The 19,836-nt window shown below is 40.1% G+C and overlaps 1 protein-coding gene across 4 annotated transcripts in view; it reads right to left on the bottom strand.

Moving 5' to 3' along the window:
* The window catches only part of CRACR2A (calcium release activated channel regulator 2A), a 70,629-nt gene that overhangs the window by 12,386 nt on the left and 38,407 nt on the right, over window positions 1–19,836 (bottom strand). For all 4 annotated transcript variants that reach the window (XM_054187272.1, XM_054187295.1, XM_054187287.1 and 1 more), the window contains 7 exons: window positions 14,500–14,545; window positions 13,659–13,750; window positions 11,940–12,255; window positions 7,614–7,746; window positions 5,097–5,178; window positions 3,330–3,444; window positions 1,517–1,618 (listed from right to left, as the gene is read on the bottom strand). In XM_054187272.1, the coding sequence (XP_054043247.1) occupies window positions 1,517–1,618; window positions 3,330–3,444; window positions 5,097–5,178; window positions 7,614–7,746; window positions 11,940–12,255; window positions 13,659–13,750; window positions 14,500–14,545 (886 nt within the window). The remainder of the gene's footprint in view (window positions 1–1,516; window positions 1,619–3,329; window positions 3,445–5,096; window positions 5,179–7,613; window positions 7,747–11,939; window positions 12,256–13,658; window positions 13,751–14,499; window positions 14,546–19,836) is intronic.

Below are 19,836 nucleotides of genomic sequence, written 5' to 3'. Positions count from 1 at the left end.
TTATAATTCAATTATATCCATGGTGCTTTTCAACTAATCCATTGTCATGAATCATTCCTTCCCTTAGCTACCTCAGGCAGCACTCACAAACATTCAAATGTTTGTTATTCAGATCCATTAATTTGATTATAACCATCTTTAATTTGACAGCTTTCTTTTATTTATGCAAACCAGTTTATTTTCTTGCATGACATGTCAGGACTCATGGCCTGGTGGGCTGTGAGTTCTATATATTAGAATGATTCATCTTTCTTTTACTAGTACAATATTTTAAGAGAGCTAAATGATACGTAAGACACCTACTCTGTCCATTTAGCATTTATGCATCATTTGTTTTTTCACAGAAGGATTCAGTGGTACACCCTGGAGTCCCTCCTCCACAGTCTCAAAACTATCTGCATTTCCAGCCGTAGAAGAAAATAAAGCAAATTTCCTAAAGGGAGAACCTTTGAGGGATGAAGTTCAAGACTGATAGTGCTCCCCTGCAAAAGCAAAATAATGGACACAAACCTGAATACAGAGGTATGCCTGTAAAAGGCTGTATGGCCCTAAAAGGGCCATGTAAAAGGCCCTAACTCTTTCAGTTAGAGAGGTGCCTAGCAGCAGTCTTTCCTATAAACGAACAACAATTCAGATGTATTTCAAATTTTGAAAATATCCTTTTTTGTTATCAGCAAGCAGAGCTGTAAATCTATTTTCAAAGGAGAAACAAGTACATACATGAAATCCAGCACATTGTTTAATTTAGGTAAATTCCTACCAACTCAGTTAATTTCTCAGGAATACTGGGATGACTTATTTCTAAATAAATGAATATTCTGGAGGCATTGGTGTTCAAATTATATGCATTGTATAGAGAGATTAAAAAGAAAAAAATGATGGGCATGGTACACAGGAATATAAAGAAGTATTTCCTATTTGCAGTCCTTAATGCTTAAATTATGGCCAATGGATCACCAGTGCTCTGGTAGATGCAGAATGTTAACTCTACTTATTTTAGCTCCTTGATGGAAAGTTACTAAAAGTAAACATGTTTTCTACTCCTACCATAGGAGTAACAGATGGCCTTCTGTGGATTTACCGGAGGTAGGAGGGGAAAAAGATCCCCAAATTAAGTTCTCTGTTAAGAATCCATCCACAGAGCCAAGAGAGAAAAAAGAGAGAGAAAAAAAGTGAGGAAACAAATAGAGAAAGAGAGAACAAAGAAAAAGAGAAAGAGGGGAGAAAGAGAGACAATGAGAGTGAATTCTCAAATATCTTTTACACCACTCACTTTTTGGTTTTTGGTTTGTTTTTTTTTTTTTTTTTTTTTATCTAGACAGTTTCATAACTACTGTAATTACCAGCACTTACATCACTGAGAGCTGAACTGATGAGTGTGAGGGGGTTCCTAATCCTTAAAAATACTTGTCTGATTAAAATCAATCTGTGTTTCTATGAATTTAGACATAGTCAGACTCCTTTTTAAACCCTTCACCTTCAAGTTTTGTAAGGGGTTCCCCTCTAAGTACAGTACCTTAGCAAGATGCTCTCCCATTCCCATAGGGACCTCACGTTCTTTCTCATTATCAGTTTTATTACCCAACAAAAGCACGGGTATGTTCTTCCCAGTTGTCTCCTGCAGAACAAAGAATAAATATCAACTGAGGCATTGTATTAAGAAAACCACAGATCAGGAGGATAAAAACTAACAAATGTCACACTACAAGACGACAGTTAAGACATCACATATGAGCCAGATACATGCCGCTTTACTTACAAACATGTCAGGAATCAAAGTTGGATAAAAGACATGAAAAAGACAGAATGCTAGAGATTGCACTACCTTGGCATTTTTTTAAATAAAAGCACAGAATCTCATCAGACTCTATATTAAAATGGAAGAGAGAAAACTACCATGCTACACAGGCTCTGACATTGTGTGTTTATAGCCACTGCTTTTCTAATTACGTATGCTTTTCTAATTATAGGAAAATAATGACAACATCTGGGTACAGTTATGCTGAATAAATCACATAAAGTAGTGGAGAGATACACAGAATAGGCCCCAAAAATTCATGCCCCAATAGGCATGAATGAAAATTTGTTCTGAAAATGATTAGAATTATCACAATGAGTACATTCATAAAGTGGGATGAATGCTGTAGCAATAAATGGGCTTGGCCTTCTGTCTTTAACTTAGCAATACTTTGTAGTAAACAAAATTAGTCAGTAAAGATGAGTAAACCATTACAGTGTGGAAAAAGACTTTGACCACAATATTTGGTTTTTCTGGATCAAAACCTGGCATTCTCTTCTAGCCTTTACCATACTGAATTATAACAATCACTGATTTGTTAAGATCATATATTTAATAAAGGCCTGTTCTTACAAAATGCATGCTACTATTACTTCAGTAGAGCTGCTCAGATGAGGAATAACTATGCCTGTTTGGAAACATTTGAATGAATGAGTCCTAATTTCAAATTGCAGAGTCATCTATTGGCCGTTACGGAAAACAGTGTATTATACTACAACACGTGCCCAATAAAATCAGACTAAGTGATCTTCGCATACCAATTTGTCCACTACTTTTTCAGCAGCAATACTCTGCAATAGTCAGCAAATAGGAAGTCACACTTTGTTCCCTCTAGTGACTCAATCCTTTATGGCAGCAGCCTCAGTTTTATTTTTATTTTTTCTTTTGACCACAAGCAAATTCAGCTGCTTGCACTCTCAATACCTTGTCTATGAGCTAAAAGAGAAATATACACACCAAGAGAAAAGAAGAGAGTTTTTAATTAATTGAAGCCACTCGGTAGCATGGGCTATGATTTTGTTTTCATGTAATTGAAAGGATGATCCCCAGGAAACTGAACTGTGTACCACAAGACAATTTTATAGCACTAATGTAGATACTATAGCCGTAAGCTTATGGCTTATCTTCACAACACAGTCAATTTCCTGTAAGCTACATACTTCGTTGTTAAACTGCTAGTGATGATCAGTGATCATCAGACCATCATCACTGATCCAAATCACCTCCCAGTGCTAGTGGTGATCCACTCAGCTAGATAACCTTTACAAGAAATCACAGGACTCCATGCTGGGCTTTTCCCACCACTCATTTTAAGTCCTGAAAACCCTGGAGCTGTGGTTGTTTTCATAGACACGGAGATTCTAAAAACAGCTTTACTGGAAACAGCAGACCAAAATCACGAACAAACATGTAATTGTGACAACACAAGAAACATGCTGCTGTCTGTGCTTTGTCCTGCTAACACTCCCTGTCCAGAAGAAGGCAGAAAATAATGACACCAGAGTTTAGATACAAAGTTATGTCATGTTACCTCGATGCTTATCAGCCACTGCTTGACAGCTGTGAATGTGTCTTTTGCTGTTATATCATACATCACAATTACACCATCAGCTTTTCTGAAAAACTGCTTGGTAATACTTCGGTACCTACAAGTAAGAACCTGTTTATAGGTCTCTCCAACAGAAGCAGCAAACCAACAATATAAGTAAAATTTCATAGCAATTTCCCCCTGCCACCCCTGCAAAGGAAGATGTTGCCATACGGTTTCTTCTAATTATTGAGTCTTAGTGAGGATTAAACCCTTGTTAATTTGGTTTACATACGTATTCTAAAATTCCATAAACTAGACAAGGGAGAAGCTGTAATACTGATCTTCACTGCAGATCCTGTTTGAAAGGTGAGGCTTATTATGACTTGTAGTAGGCAATCCCGTTGTTCCTGAATCATCAGACTGCTTTTCGCGTTCAGCAGAAGATTCACAGAAGACAATACTACCACAAATTACTGCAACAGCAAATAAATTATTTGCAAAAAAATATTTTTTGAAAGAAAGTGTTTGGAAAAGTTCCCTCTGCCTTCTTTAATTGATTCTGGGTTAGTCTGGATAATCAGCTGCATATCTCACCTTCTGACATCCTCGTTCATTTTAAACTTAGTGCAAAAATTTCCCCCTGACAAAGTGTTCAGCCTAAAGCTAGCTAGATTTTTGTTTGGGGCTCTTTTCCCAAGCTTCTTGTAGAAAACAGATCACTGTTATCATCCTTGCTTTTAGTAATAGAAAACTACACAATAGGTGAGGTGATGGGGAAGGAAATTACCACTGAAAACTTATAGAAACTTGATCCTCAACTACAATGGGATTGTTTTGGTGGAAAAAACCCCTTATTTTATTAAACTCTTAAGGTATTTTCTGATATAGAAATAACTCTAGCTACATTTTAAAATCAGCCTTCTTTCTAAAGAAATTGCGTGTACTAAACTTTTAATCTTTTAGAGATTGGCAGTTTGTCAATGGATACTTAGCACCAAATCAGCACATTATTCCTGCTAGGGAAGGATCTAAACTGTGAATGCACTGTCTGTATTAGGAATACTCTTATATTTGTTCCTCTCCCAAGAAGCATGATTATGTCCATGCTTACTAATCTTCAAACAGATGATTCAAGGAACAAAACCTTAGAATGTGTACTGGTTTTGACTGTGATAGAGTTAAGTTTCATTGTACTAGCTTGTACAGGGGCTATGTTGTAGATTTGTGATGAAAACAGTGTTAGTAACACACCATTTTAGTTAGTGCTCCATAGTGTTTGCACAGCATCACAACATTTTCTGCTTCTTGGATTGCCCTCCGAGTGAGTAGGCAGGGGTGCACAAGAAGCTGGAGGGGGGACACAACCAGGACAGCTGACCCCAGCTGACCAAAGGGATAGTCCATACCATATGACGTTGTGCTCAGCAACAAAAGTGCAGGGGGAAGAGAGGATGGCCGAGGCTGCAGTTGCTCAGGGACTGGCTGGGCATCAAGTGGCTGGTGGTGAGCAACTGGGGGTTTTTTGCATGACTTCGTTTTCTTGGTTTTGTTTCTTTTCCTCTTTATTGGGTGTTTGTTTGGGTTTTTTTTTTTTGGTGGTGGTGGGTTTTGTGGGGTTTTTTTTGATTATTAAAGCTGTCTTTATTTCAACCAATGAGTTTTCTCACTTTCACCCGTCTGATTCTCTCCCCCATCCCCAGAGTGAGCGAGCATCTGTGTGGTGCTTAGCTGACTACTAGGGTTAAACCACAACATAATGTTTCTCACCGTTCCTGGCCAGCAGTGTCCCAGAGTTGCAGGGCTACCTGGGTATTATCTACTGTGATGGTTTTCACGTTGTAATCCACACCTATAACAGAAATATAAGGTAGGTTGTCTCTTTATATGCTCAGTTTGATCTTTGAAAACCTGATTCAGCAAATAGCAACAATTCCAGAAAGTGAACAAGATAGATACTACATTAAAAATTATGTCCACAGTCTCTAACTATCAGAGAAAAACAAGTGCTTTCATTTGCCAGACATTCTTCAGTAATAAAATACTGCATGTTAACAGAGTAGTTGAATTTTGTAAAAACTGTAAAATAAGTAACCTTCCAAATCAGGACATGTGAGTCAAGGGTCCATTTGAGAGTCTCCAGCAGTGTAATCCATTTAGCCTGGAATTCATGCTGTATAACTTCTGTTGTGTGAAATTTCAGTGTTTAGTCTGAGATAGCCACATAGGCACCTTCTACAGTTAGTGGAAAAACACAAAGCACCACACTAAGGGGACAGTGGAATCTAAGATAAATGCTGAAGATAAATGGATGGAATATGTGGAGAGTCTCATCACCTCTTTAGAATATAGCAGATGAGCTGACTACTGTTAGGCAAGTTCCCTAATTTTTATGTGGCTAAATGGAAGTGAGACAAAAATTAATTTATCTAAACTTTTAAAATAATCCTCTCCCACTTCTCCTAACCCGTGATGATATAAGTATCTTCTGGATATTTATAATAGTAATTAGTCTTAAATATTAATCAGTCATTGCCTCCTCCTAATAACAACCTGCAATTTTTTGTATCACACTGTACTGTATCATACACAATCACAGAATAATTCAGGTTGAAAGGGACCTCAGTAGGTCATCAGCAATTTCGTCCACATCAATGGGATTTTCACCACTGGCATTAATGAAGAAGCGTCTGTGCACGCGTTCCTTCAATGGGCAATTAAGAAATCTGGATGGAGGATATATCCATTGCTTATATCTCAAGGGAAGAAATTTGAGCTATTCTGTAGAAATTCAATAACACTCTTCTCCAGGTTGTTCACTTAACTTTTCAGCTGTCTGTATCTTGCCAGCCATAGTCCACACCTGAGAAACTCATTGATGTGAAGACTAAACCAAAGCTATGACAAATACTTTCTTGCCATTGCGTTTGCAAGAACACTGGATCACCAGCCAAAAGATGAAAAGTTCAGACGTGTTCCTGTGCTTTTCCTCTGGAAGCTCCAGGCAATTACACACACTGTGTAAGATCCCAGAGTCTAGAGAAGTGTATCAGCCATTTACAAGACAATATGGATAGGACATAGCACCAAAATCTTAAATGTAGACAACTGCATAGAGGTGTCTAAGCTCCCATTACAGTTAATGAAGATCTAGTCAATGAAGAGCTAGGAGTCTATGAAATGACTAAGCTCACCCTGGAGTAGTCATCAAGGGTCAGATTAATTGGTCCCTAGGCTCCTCTCTTTGGACTGATTTGGAAAGGATGGTGGGGTACAATTCATCTGTTGGCTCACAGGCACCTATCTGAGATGCCATTTGGTATTCAAAATGTCTGTTCCAATCTGGCAGGCCACCCAGGAGACCTGCTCTCTTCCAAAGCAGCAGCTGAAAGCCAGGTGAAATACCTTATAGTGCCAAAATTAATTTAAATCCCTATATCTTAGATGTTCCCTGACTCCAATGTGAAGTTAGACACTCAATATATCAGTAGGAATTTAAACTCATATGTCTTTATCTACCCCATAAGTCAAGGGAGCTACAGCAAGTGCTCACGTGGATCTTCTTAGATTGCCACAAATGCAAGACAAATCCATTAATTTAAATACCTTTCATTGTGAACAAGTTTTATTTCATATATGCAGCAGAATAAGTAAGGCCTAAATACAGACCAAGTATAATGAATCTGGTCATTTACAGTAACTCGACTGCATTGCAATAACTTAAGTTTATATACCTTGATTATGTGTCTGACTTTTGAAAGTTTGGTTTACAACTTCAGGTAATATAAGTACAATATAGGCTTTGAAATGTTTGGCTTTGAAAACACTGGTCCAACATATTTCCTTGGTGCTTAGTATAATGCTAAATATTCAAACGTAATTCAGATATTCTACTTTCTCTTTAAAACAAAATCAGGTTACTTAGAGAAATAGAGATGGGGCATGGAGGTGGGACGGTTAGTACAGTGCAGTCCAGAGGACAGGATATCAGTTTCAGAATGGTGAGATCTATAAGGAAGTTCTAGCTTCACTGAAATCAATAGGATTTTTCTGATTTATTTAAGTGCTGCCAGGATTTCAGTATGGAGTCTAGTCTGAAACCTCTCCATCAATTATCTGCTTCCCAGTTTAGGAGAACTCACTTTGCACGTCCTATTCTCCTTTTGGACAATGGCTTTTACAACATCTGTATGCTTCTGTTTTATAACAGAGGGCCTGATCGCGGTAGAAGCTGCTAAGTACTGTTGGAACAAAAATAATAATAGTAATAATGTTTCTTAAACTTACCTACAGTAGCAGCTGTGCCTGGGAAAAAACGATCTTCACAAAATCGCCTTAAGAATGAAGTCTTTCCAACACTCGAATTGCCCACAAAAACAATCTTGAATAAGTGGTCTGGGACAGAGTTTATTCTCTCCTCCTTCAAGTAAAAGCAAACATTAGTCACCAACTGTTCTATAAATGCTGTTGCCTCTCCAATTTGCCTTGTCTTGAAGGCTAACTGAGATGGGAAAAAGAAGATATTTTATCCTATCATGTTCTCCATTACTCATTAAGCAATATTCTGTTTCTTGAAATAACTCAGCATTTCAAATGTCTGCAATGCATCCTTCCAGATCATTTGAAATGCAGTGATTTGGACTGAGCTCTGGAATTACACTGAATATGAACCTTGACATCAGACTGCATTGAAAAAATGCATGAAATTCCCAAAAGAAAACAGTTTATATTCATTCCTGCAAATCAAAACCCACACAGCTTCACACAGCTCTGCTCAGTCATTTCATCCTATACCAATGACACAGAGGAAACAGCACATCTTCACTTAGATAACAGAAGCAAAGTCACAATTTTTTGGCTTATGCCATCTATCACCAGATTCTTCTCTCTGCTACTACAGTGGAGCCAAAAGCTTCCATAGAATTACTGTATTTCTTCATCTGTTTAACATTACAGGCAGAAGCACAGGGGAAACAGACAGAGAATTAGACCCAGTTAATCAGGCTGGAAACATTCAGCTATGTTTCTGTCATTTAGGTTTTTATGCAGAAAGAACAATTTGTTCTGCCTATACACATCCCGTTTACTGCAGGCTAAGCTAAGTGCATGCTGGAGAGAATATATCCTCTGTCAAGTAGGTCATTATTCCCAAGATCTCTGTATGTAGCTCAGGAAGAACGCTGTAGCACCAGCTGGTTTGCAGGGGGTGCCCTAGCTGGCCTCTTCTATTTTGTGCAAACCTTAATAATTAAACTTGATTCTGAAACTGCATCTGAACACAATACTAAGGGATGAGCTACTTCATAGTCAGCTTCAACCGAGTGCTGATGGGATAATGGAATAGCAGTGGGATATAAATTTACTTTAGCTTACAATGCAGTCTGAAGAAGTCCTCCCTAGATGTGTCTTTTGAGCGGTCTTCATATAAACTGTAGCCAGGTCAAATAACATACCTATCTTTTGTGCAATTTAACACAAATGTGGAAGATGGCAGGTATAATGATGTTTCACATTGAAAGAACAGAGGGGAGAGGAGTTGCATCTCAGGCAGAGGTTTTGGACAGAAAATATTGCTTTAATTTCCAGTATGGTTCCTTCAGGTGTTTTCCCAATCACATTTCTGCTTATGCTAACTGCAGCTTCATCATCATAGCCACTCAGAAAAATGTTCTACCTGGCTGTTAACAAAAGAGCAGTTGCTGGCCTCATGTACTGCTGCAAATTCTCAGACACTTTCAGAAGTCACCTTCCATAGGATGGAAAAGGACTTGTTCATTTCTAAAAGGAGAAAAAAATTTACAGTGGTCCTACTCGCCTAAAAGATGCAGTAGGTCATAAAGGATTAGCAGCTAAATGACTGTGAATGTATGGTGAATATGAAGGCTTAATGCCAGCAGCTAGGAGCCTGAGTTCGGTATAGTAAGCAATGAGATCATGTAATGCGGTAATACAAAGCCATGTAGACTACAGGAACACAAATGGCGATGAATTGAAAAATATAGGTTGTCTCAGACCCTTCATTTTCCTAGGGTAAAACAGAGAATGACAAGACTTCTTATCTGAGTGAGCTACATATGTAACAACTGCAGGGAATCATTCTGCCTCCTTTGCACAACTATTTCTAGATACTACGCTCCTTTACACTGCAGATCCTTTGAGCAGCAAAACATGAGGGGAGAGAAGGACTGGCTGCAGAAGACAGTCTAGCTGAGATATGGGCCTGAGACTTACACCTCAGAACTCATGATGCAGCAAGCAGGGAGTTATCTTTTTCTGAAGTTTTCTTCAGCTCCTGTTGAGGATTATATGCAGAGCTGCCCTGAAAACACTTACTAATTGAATACCACTCCTCCTAGCCCAGGCATGCTGTCAGGAGGAGGAATCAGCGTGCAAGCACTGTATGTGACAAGATCGCTTCTGATGTCTAAATTTCCTGGTCAAAGTGTGGCGATCCCAAGAGCTGTAATTTAGGAAATGCAAAGTTGTATGAGAAATTCATCAGACTACAGCTGTATGGAAGGAGACGAAGCACCACTCACACAAAGTGGCAGTGGTCAGACACTTACCCAGCCTGGACACTGGCCTAAGCAATGGAATGCCATCAACAAAATAGTCATTGGTAGGCCTAGTCAGTAGGCCAAGAGGAACGTGCAGGACCATGCACATATTTCAGTGCCGCATGGACAGTTTATCAGAAAGGAGTGTTATGCTGTGGGTTTTTTTAAACTAAATTCTAAAAAAACAAGCAAAAACCAACCCAAACTAAGGGCTGGGCTAAGGCACTGACGTTTCTTGGGGGGAAAAAAACCAAAAGGAATTCCCAGTTATAAGTGATCTTTGGAAATGAACTTATTTACCCTCATGAAGCTTCTTTAGAAACTGAAACAAGATGTTTTCAACAACCAGGCAGGAGATACATTGTGATTTCTTGTCTCCACTCCCTGCTTGCTCTCAACTGGTTTCGGGAAAAAAAATAAATTATAAGAAACAAGATTTGATGGAATGCCCAATTCCTACGCAGCTGAGAGGATGTACTTTCAAGGGCAGGACTGCTGAAAGAGAGCAGACAGAACAGGCTGTTCTAGCTGAACCTGGCTTTTGCTCTCCTAAAGTCCAAAGATGCCATACTTCAAAAACGTGATACAAAATAAGTCATATAGCAAGCAAAAAGTATGCATTGTGTTAAATCGTGTCAGAGGAAGAAGCTCTGTTCTGTGCCCTAGACTTTTTATTAAAATGTACCGCTTAGAATTTATTACGTAACCATGGCATAATCCTATAATAATTTTTAAGATATGCTTGCTTCTTCTAAAAGAACTATATAATTATGACCAAGTATACTTATTTTCCCTATACTTTAATCTTTTTAATATGTGCTTCAAGAATCTAAAATGAGTAATACTTAACAATGATACTAAAATTAGAAAACAAGCACAGCTAGCTCTAAAGCAGTAAGAGTGCAAGAAAGACTTTAGACTCAAAAAAAATATACTTTCCAGCATACTGTTTTAAGCCTTATTACTGCATGGTGAATTTACTGTCAACATGCACACACAAGCTAGAGCTGAAAAAAAAATACGGATTTCCATTTACTAATTAAGTCTTCTCAAAAAATAATTAAAAAGTAAAGATATTTGCTCTCATTATTTCTCAGAGAGCGTTAACAGCTACCAAAGCTGACTCAAAAGTATGAGAATATGAAAAATGTCACTTTTTGACGAAAAAAACACCCCAACTTTTCAAAAAAGAGTTGCTTCTTTTTTTAGACAATTGCTACTTCAGTGGATCTTCTTGTGTCATCTATTACAAGGCTTAACTTCACTTTTCCTAAACAGTGCTTCAGACATAAGTATGTATACATGCATTGTCTGCAGTTACCACTGCTTTAGGTTGAGTTTCCCTTCTTTGCACCTTCAACATTTACCTGCAGTATATTTCCATCTCCCTCTTCACACAATGGCTTAATTTGTCATGCTTTAATGTAAAAACAGAAAACTAAATAATTTTGGATTCTAAGAATTAGAATTACCCTTCAACACCATTTCACATTTTCCAAGGCCCAACAGAATAGAATAGAATAGAATAGTTCCAGTTGGAAGGGACCTACAATGATCACCTAGTCCACCTGCCTGACCAATTCAGGGATGACCAAAAGTTAAAGCATGTTATTGAGGGCATTGTCCAAATGTCTCATAAACACTGACAGGCATGGTGCATCGACCGCCTCTCTAGGCAGCCTCTTCCAGTGTTTGACCACCGTCTCAGTAGAGAAATGCCTCCTAACATCAGGTCTAGACCTCCACTGACACAGCTTTAAACCATTCCCATGCATCCTACCACTGGATATCAGGGAGAAGAGATCAGCACCTCCCTCTCCACTCCCCTTCCTCAGGAAGCTGTACAGAGCAATGAGGTCACACATCAGCCTCCTTTTTCTCCAAACTAGACAACTCCAGTGGTCCTTAGCCACTTTTCACAGGACATGCCTTCCAGCCCTTCCACCAGCTTTGTCACCCTCCTCTGGACGCATTCGAGGATCTTAACATCCTTCTTAAATTGCGGGGTCTATAACTGCACACGGTATTCAAGGTGAGGTCCCTTTTGCCCCCTTACATTTGACAGTGTTTCCTTCCCTACAGGCTGCTCTCTAGAAGATGATGGTGAGCGTTCTGTGTTTTTCTTATCCACTTCTATCTCAGGAGAAGTATTCTCATCTTCTTCAGTCCATCTATTCAGATGCTTATCAACCAGCCTGTCAAGAAGCTGGGGTAGGTGATCTTCCTCAATTGATATTATTCTTTGGAGATGCGATGTTTTAGACATTCCTCCAGTGGCTCCAGCATCCGGCTCTACAGAGAGAATTCCATTCAGTCCAGCAGAATTCCTTCTCTTTGAGTTACTGAAAACATCATCTTCTTCAAATGAATGGCTAGACAGAGAAAAAAGTAAGTACATCATAAAAATATATTGGACCTGGTTTTATTCCTACTGTTTTATTCTAGTGTAACTGAATTTAATCTCCCATGTTTTTTACTACTCACAGCAGGCACAGTAGATTCAGTCCAATGTCTACTGAAAAGTCGGCTTATCATACAATGTGTATGTATATATATAGCGTGCTTGATATATCGCATCACGGAGAAAGCTAAAAACTTACAGGGAAAACCTGAACCAGAATACAAAACATAAGATTAGCCTAATTTCATGGAATAGCTAAAGTAAGTTTCTCTACTGTGATTTCCTACTCCCTTCCTCCCTCCCTCTGTTCTGGAAGAATAAAACAGCCTCCCAACCCTTTCTATGTGTAATCTAATTCTCTCTTTAGCAGGTAGGAGGGAGACGCTTTTGTTTGATGTGGATGAAAAAAAGGCGAAGTGGGGATTCAGCAGAGGCGGGGTGTAGATAAAATAAATCCAGAGTCCTTAAATGCACGCAGTGACCACAGATGCAAGTTGCAATAAAGAAATGCTGACTTGATACAGGAAACAAAATTTCTTCATGAGACTGGTGCAGCAACGGAACAGGTGCCCAAAGAGGCTGTGGGACCTCCACCCAGATGTTCACAAACGCCACTGAACAAGGCCCTAAGCAACCTTGTCTAGTTTTGAAGTTGTCCATGTTTAAGTAGGAGATTGGACTAGAGACAATCAGAGGTCCTTCCCACCTAAATTTTTCTAAGATTTTTTGTGCCTTAATTGTTTTTGCCAATTATGCTCTACTTCTCAGTACTGAACTTACTAAATTGTGTCTCTGAAAGTTTTCCCTTCTTACACTTCATGACCCTGTGCCTGCAAGGACATTGTCTTAGCTGATATTTCAAAGTGAAATACTAGTCTTCTTTCCAGCTCCTCTTGTCTCAAAGGAAACATGCTAGAGTTTCACTGAGATCACCATCTTGTTCCTGTTGATTTCAAGTTTATAACCACACAGTTAAGATTTAAATTTTCTATGTTTTACTAGTTCCACATCCCATACTTTACAATAGGACTGCTGTTCTCTACAATGAGACGGGAGGAGGTATACTCTTTCAGGGAGTTACCATGGACATTGTACACATCAACACAGGGTGATGGGCAAGCTTTTGTGCCTCCCAGCATATGCTCATCCACAACGGGGAAGTCTCTTGCCTTTGCAGACAGTACAATTGCTTTATGTGAAAATTTGCCTCTTTATTTCCAAATTTCTTAAAAAGCACAGTAATCTTATAGTGACAGACACTTCAGAAATACATGCTTTGAAAAGTCTAAAGGTATCAGAAAGAAATCATTTGACATCTTCTTTCTATAAGTCTCATCATACTTAAACAGGGAACACACAAAAAAAAGTTCTTACCTATTAGGCAACATCTTGCCCTCTATGTATTTCCCAATGACAGACCCTGATCGTTGCTTCCAGCTGGCTTTTGGAATATTTGTTTTGCATTTCTGCAGAAGTACAGAATACGTTTTACTAATTTACTTCTGTTGTTCATTATGGTTAACTGCCTTCATTCCTAATGCTTAAATAATGCAATGAATATGAAAGAAAAGATGTAGAAAAAAATCCTAGAGGTATAAATGCAAGAATTCATCTTCTTAGTAAACTAAGGGAACCACAATAAAACAGCACAATGTCATGAAAATAAGTCAATAGATATAAAGTAATTTATACTAGAAGCTTCTTGTAGGAACTAGAACACAAACAAGTTTAACTAAGTGGCCTTAGTCTCCTTAAGCCAGGGTACTTTTGGAACTTCTTAGGGGCCTATTCTCTGCTTCTGGATAAAAAGTTAATGTGATCTGCTCTTACCCGGTACCAAAAGGTATTCAGGTGCTGATTCAGGTACTCAGATGTTGTATTGTTGTATAAACATTTCAGGATATTAGCTACTCTTGACTGAAGAGATTGTTCAATTTTTAGGTTATTTCATCCTCTCATGATTGCAGCTTTAGCTTCTTATAAAATATATTACTCTCCCTCAAGATACCTCCAATTTTATAATTCTAAAAATGTAGCTCTTAAAATTGTTCAGCAAATTTAAAAATCTTATTTTCAAGTGTGAAAAAAGATGATATAAATTAAGAATGGGGCAAGATTTAAGTAGCACAAGAGTCTGTCTCCTGAACAGCCTTCTTTTGAGGCTGTTCTGATACGTGTTTGCCCAACACTTGGTTTGAAAATAATAGTTGTTTACCTGTAAAAATATGTCACGTTCATCTTTGAGATGTTTGTTCCTCTCTCTGCAAAGAGAACACAAACAAAAGAAACACTGAGGCCAAGTATTTAGAACTGCTGACTTTTCTACTCAGCACTAACAGACAAACTGGCAGTACAAAAGGCAAGACAAATGCACTTTAATTTGGCATATCTCCACCCTTGATCATGCTGTATTTGTATTCTCACCACAGCCAGTTCTCTATCTGGGACATTGAATCTCCAGTAGGGCTATGCTGATTAAAGCCAGCTGACATCTGGCCCTCATTCTGTAGTTTATCAAAACAAATGCCTTAACACATAGATATCAGTTCTGGTCAATATGCCTTCACTTACTCTAAATTAGAATGTTCAAAGCTTTTCACAGTAAAGATGACATCTTAACGTGGAGAGGATGTAATGAACACCATCTCTATTCAACTGTGACAGCTGTGAAGGCCAGTTATGCCCCTCTGAGAGCTACCAGATGTAGCTGCCATGAAAAAGTCTCTCTAGGAAAACATCCATCTTCCATTCATTATGCAGAAGAGATGAAAATGTCAAGAAGTGGAGACTCCAGGCAATCAGCCAGCTCTGATCAGATCTGACAACACACCTGCGTAGTACATCATTCATTGTCTCCATCTATTGCTGGCCTGGCCACAAAGGAAACTGAGCAGCCATTAGAGTCTTGGTGAATAGAAACAACCTCTGCTGTCAGCTGTTTCTATCTACGGCCCCATTAGCAGCAGCAGGCAAGATCACACCACATGGAGTGGCCTATGGGAAACACACTGCAAAGTAAGAGCCTTTCCTCAAGTATGGGAGCTTTTTAGGTAACTTTAAAACGAGGCCTCCTGCAGGCAATGCAGTGAATGAAGGCCTACAGGCAAGTACAATCTATAGCCCATGTAAACTTACCATTGAGCAAATAAAGCCTAACATTGCTGCACATTAAAAAGAGGGGTAGAATTATCTGAACACAAGTCTCAACTCTGGGAGTCTATCAATACAGAAACGTTACAGAGAAAATTAGCTAGCTATATTTTGATATAATTTTACAAATAAACAATGTAGGGACAGAATCTTCATTTTCGCTGTACTCCCATCGCTTGAGAAATAACAGAGCCTTTTAGTAAGCTTCAAGTCTCCTGTAGCCAGGCATCTACCACAGAACCAGCTTAGAACAGTTCACCATTGTTTTGTTTTACATTTGACTTTTGAAACTGAGACTGTCCTACAATACCGAATTGTCAAATCTTTCATCTTACTGCCTTCTACTGTGTGCCAGAATGGGGCTTAGAAAAGACATATTGTCTTTCGTAATCATTTTTGCTATCTTTTGTGTAATTATCCTGGGGCAGGTTGATGTTGGCTGGCTGCCAGATGTGCACCCAGCCACTCTCTGACTCCTCCTCCTCAACAGGACAGGGGAAGAAAATAAGAAGGTATCCCAGTTTCACCTGGGATAGTTAGTTTTCTTTCTAGTGCTGTATTTCAGGATTTGGTATGAAAAGAATGTCAAAAATGCATATTGTTTTAGTTGTTGCCAAGTGACGCTTATACTTTTCAAGGACTTTTTTCAGCTTACCACAGATGCTGAGAAGGAGCATAAACAGAATGACAGAATAGCCAATGGAATATTATGTACCATAGACATCATGCTCAGTATATAAATGGGGTTAGACAGGGGGGCAGGTACTCGCAATCACTGCTTGGGAAGGTGCCAGTGACACCCACATACTACAGTTTGTATAACATAGTAGTTTTAAAGGCTTTAGAATAAAGTATGTTAAGTTTAGAAGTTAAGATGTGGTGAACTTTGTACTGTATGTTCTGCTTGCGTATCAGTAGACACAAGCAAAGGAAGTCTGAGCAGACAAAGGAAAGACAAAAGTCTGGCAACATGCGGTTGAGCAAGATAAACGTGAGATAAACCAACCTTGAAGATAAGAAGTAAGTTAAGATGAGGAATGGAACCCTGTTCAATTGAAATTTGAAACTCCTTTAAAGGAAAAACAACCTGAAGAGCTGGTCCAAGGTTAAGCAGTAGATAGGGTCAGAAGTGCCAAAACGACCACCAGGGACCACCAGAGACTATTGACTCAATTCATTAAGCATGCGCAACTGGGAGGAGAATATGTAAATGACTTTTGGGAACTAATTAAGATATGTATGATTTTTTGAGAAATGTAGTGAATATGTAAATATTATGACCATAAATACGTCTGCTCTGTGTTGCCAGACAGACACACTTCGAAGGAGTGATCCCCATGTGTCTCTAATGCTGCAACTTTGCCAGTAAAGAATGCCTGCTTTCTAAGATTTTCAAATCAAGTCTTAGAGAGTTTTATTTGCCGCTTTTACAGTATCACCAGTTTCCCCAATTCACCTGGTGCTGAGAGTGACTTGTGTCATTATTATTTTTATTACTGCTATTTTCCTTTTCTGTTATTGTTATATTAAACTGTCTTTATCTCATCCCACAGGTGTTGCGTTTGGAGGCTTTAGTTGTTCTGCTGGTTTTCTTTTCCCTTCCTTTTCTCCCTCTTCTCCCTACCCTTCTTGGGAAGGGAGGGGTGGGAAGGAGAGGTGAGTAAGTGGCTGCATGGTCTTAGTTGACAGCTGGCATTAAACCACGACAGATGGAAAAGATTGTGGGTCAAGATAAAGGCAGGAAGATTGCTTACTGTGACAGTGTGCTCCCCATTCCCAGGTGCCAACCTGATCTTTATCTCCCGTAACACTCCCCAAGCAATAAACCCCCGTGGTGGTCATAATGGGTGCATGTAGTTGTGATGGCTGCACCAGGCTCGACTTGGTTTCGGGGAGACAGGTAACAACACAATAGCCAAGGACTAACTTGAGCAATACTGGTACTGTGGTCAATATGCAAATATGGCTATAGGTCAATCATCTTACTCCCATAAATAGTTAACAACACAAGAGCCATTTGAGCTCTCCTGCACAGCAGCGTGCTGCACGCCAGGATCTTTCCTCGAGTAGGGATGCTGTTCAAGGTCACTTCTCAAGTTTCAGAGGTTCCTTCCACAACAGATCTTCGGTAAGTGACTAATAGCATGCTAAACTTTGCAATCTTAGCTAAGTGATATAAAAGATTGATTGTGCATATATGATCCTCTAGACATTAACCGCTGACCAAGTCTGCACCTAGACTCCTCTCTGAGAAGGAGTTTAGAAAGCAAGGGGGTCCTTTCTGAACCTCATGACTCAACAGGAGGGTCTCCCTGACAGTTCTGTCTAACCCTGTTCTCTATGCAGTAAATAACTAATTTTGCCTTGCCATTAAATCTTGTTGCATTTACCATCAAACTTTGTTAAATCCCTGTTTTATATCAATACACTTTTTGCTGCTTCTCTCTACAAGTGGAGTGCATCGCTTCATCCACGCCACTTACCAACTACCATCACAGACAAAACAGACTCAACTGTAGGATGGTTTTGGCTCAGTCTTCACTGGTAAGGGCTCTAACCACACTGCCGAAGTTGCAGAAGGCAAAGGCTGGGACTGGGAGAATGAGGAACTGTGGGAGAAGACCAGGTTCGAGACCAGCTGAGGAGCCTGAAGGTGCACAAGTCCATGGGACTGATGAGATTCATCTGCGGGTCCTGAGGGAACTGGCAGATGAAGTTGCCAAGCCACTATCCATCATATTTGAGAAGTCTTGGCAGTCTGGTGAAGTTCCCACTGGCTGGAAAAGGGGAAACATAACCCCCATCTTTAAAAAGGGAAAAAAGAAAGACCTTTTGGAAAAGGTGGAACAACAGGCTGGTCAGTCTCACCTCTGTGCCTGGCAAGATCATAGAGCAGATCCTCCTGGAAACTCTGCTAAGGCACATGGAAAATAAGGAGATGATCGGTGACAGCCAACATGGCTTCACTAAAGGAAAATTGTCTTTAACAAACTTGGTGGCCTTTTACGACAGCATTACAGCGTCAGTGGATAAGGGGAAAGAAACAGACCTCATCTACCTGGACTTGAGAAAAGCACTTGACACTGTCCCACATGACATCCTTGTCTCTAAATTGGAGAGACAAGGAGTTGACAGATGGACCACTCGGTGGATAAGGAATTGGCTGGACGGTCGCACTAAAAGAGTTGCGGTCAATGGCTCGATATCCAAGTGGTGACCAGTGACGAGTGCTGTTCCTCAGGATTGGTACTAGGACTGGTACTATTTAACATCTTTGTTGGTGACATGGACAGTGGGATTGAGTGCACCCTCAGCAAGTTTGCAAGTTTTGCACCCTCACCAAGCTGTGTGGAGCTGTTGATATGCTGGAGGGAAGGGATGCCATCCAGAGGGACCTGGACAGGCTAGAGTGGTGGGCCTGTGCAAACCTCATGAAGTTCAACAAGTTAAAGTGCAGGGTCCTTGTGGGTCGAGGCAATCCCATGCACAAATACAGGCTGGGTGGAGAATGGATTGAGAGCAGCCCTGAGGAGAAGGACTTGGGGGTGTTGGTAGATGAGAAGCTCAACATGAGCCAGCAGTGCGTGATTGCAGCCCAGAAAGCCAACCGCATGCTGGGCTGCATCAAAGGAAGCGTGGCCAGCAGGTTGAGGGAGGGGATTCTCCCCCTCTATTCTGCTCTTGTGAGACCCCACCTGGAGTACTACAAGGGCATGTAGTGATAGGCTTGCCCAGAGAGGTGGTGGAGGCCTCATCCCTAGAGACGAATGTTCAAGGTCAGGCTTGATGAGGCTCTGAGCAATCTGATCTAGTTAAAGATGTCCCTGCTTACTGCAGGGGGCTTGGACTAGATGACCTTTAAAAGTCCCTTCCAACACAACACATCCTATGACTCTATGATGAAGGGTAAGGGCTTCAAACTGGAAGAGGGTAGATTTAGGTTAGATATTAGGAAGAAATTTTTCACTATGAGGGTGGTGAGACACTGGAACAGGCTGCCCAGAGAAGTTGGGGATGCCCCGTCCCTGGAAGTGTTCAAGGCCAGGCTGGATGGAGCTTTGAGCAACCTGGTCTAGTGGGAGGTGTCCCTGCCCATGGCAGCGGGTTGGAATTAGATGATCTTTAAGGTCCTTTCCAACCTAAACCATTCTATGATTCCATGATGAGAAACAAAGAGGAAAATAAAATCACCTTCTCCCCATCCCCTCTTCTTCCCAGGCTCAATTTCACGCCTGCTCTCTCAACTCTTCTACCTCCTTCCCAACCCAGAGTGGCACAGGGAGATGGGGAGTTGGGGGTGAGGTGTGTGGTCAGTCCATAACACCTCCTTTCTGCTAATCCTGCCTCCTCACACTTTTCCCTTGCTCCAGTGTGGGTTTCCTCTCACAAGTTACAGTCTTTC

Source organism: Rissa tridactyla, chromosome 1, assembly GCF_028500815.1.
Source record: "Rissa tridactyla isolate bRisTri1 chromosome 1, bRisTri1.patW.cur.20221130, whole genome shotgun sequence".
Taxonomy (NCBI): domain Eukaryota; kingdom Metazoa; phylum Chordata; class Aves; order Charadriiformes; family Laridae; genus Rissa; species Rissa tridactyla.
The sequence above is the reverse complement of the archived record's forward strand: the minus strand, read 5'-3'. Positions and strand labels throughout refer to the sequence as shown.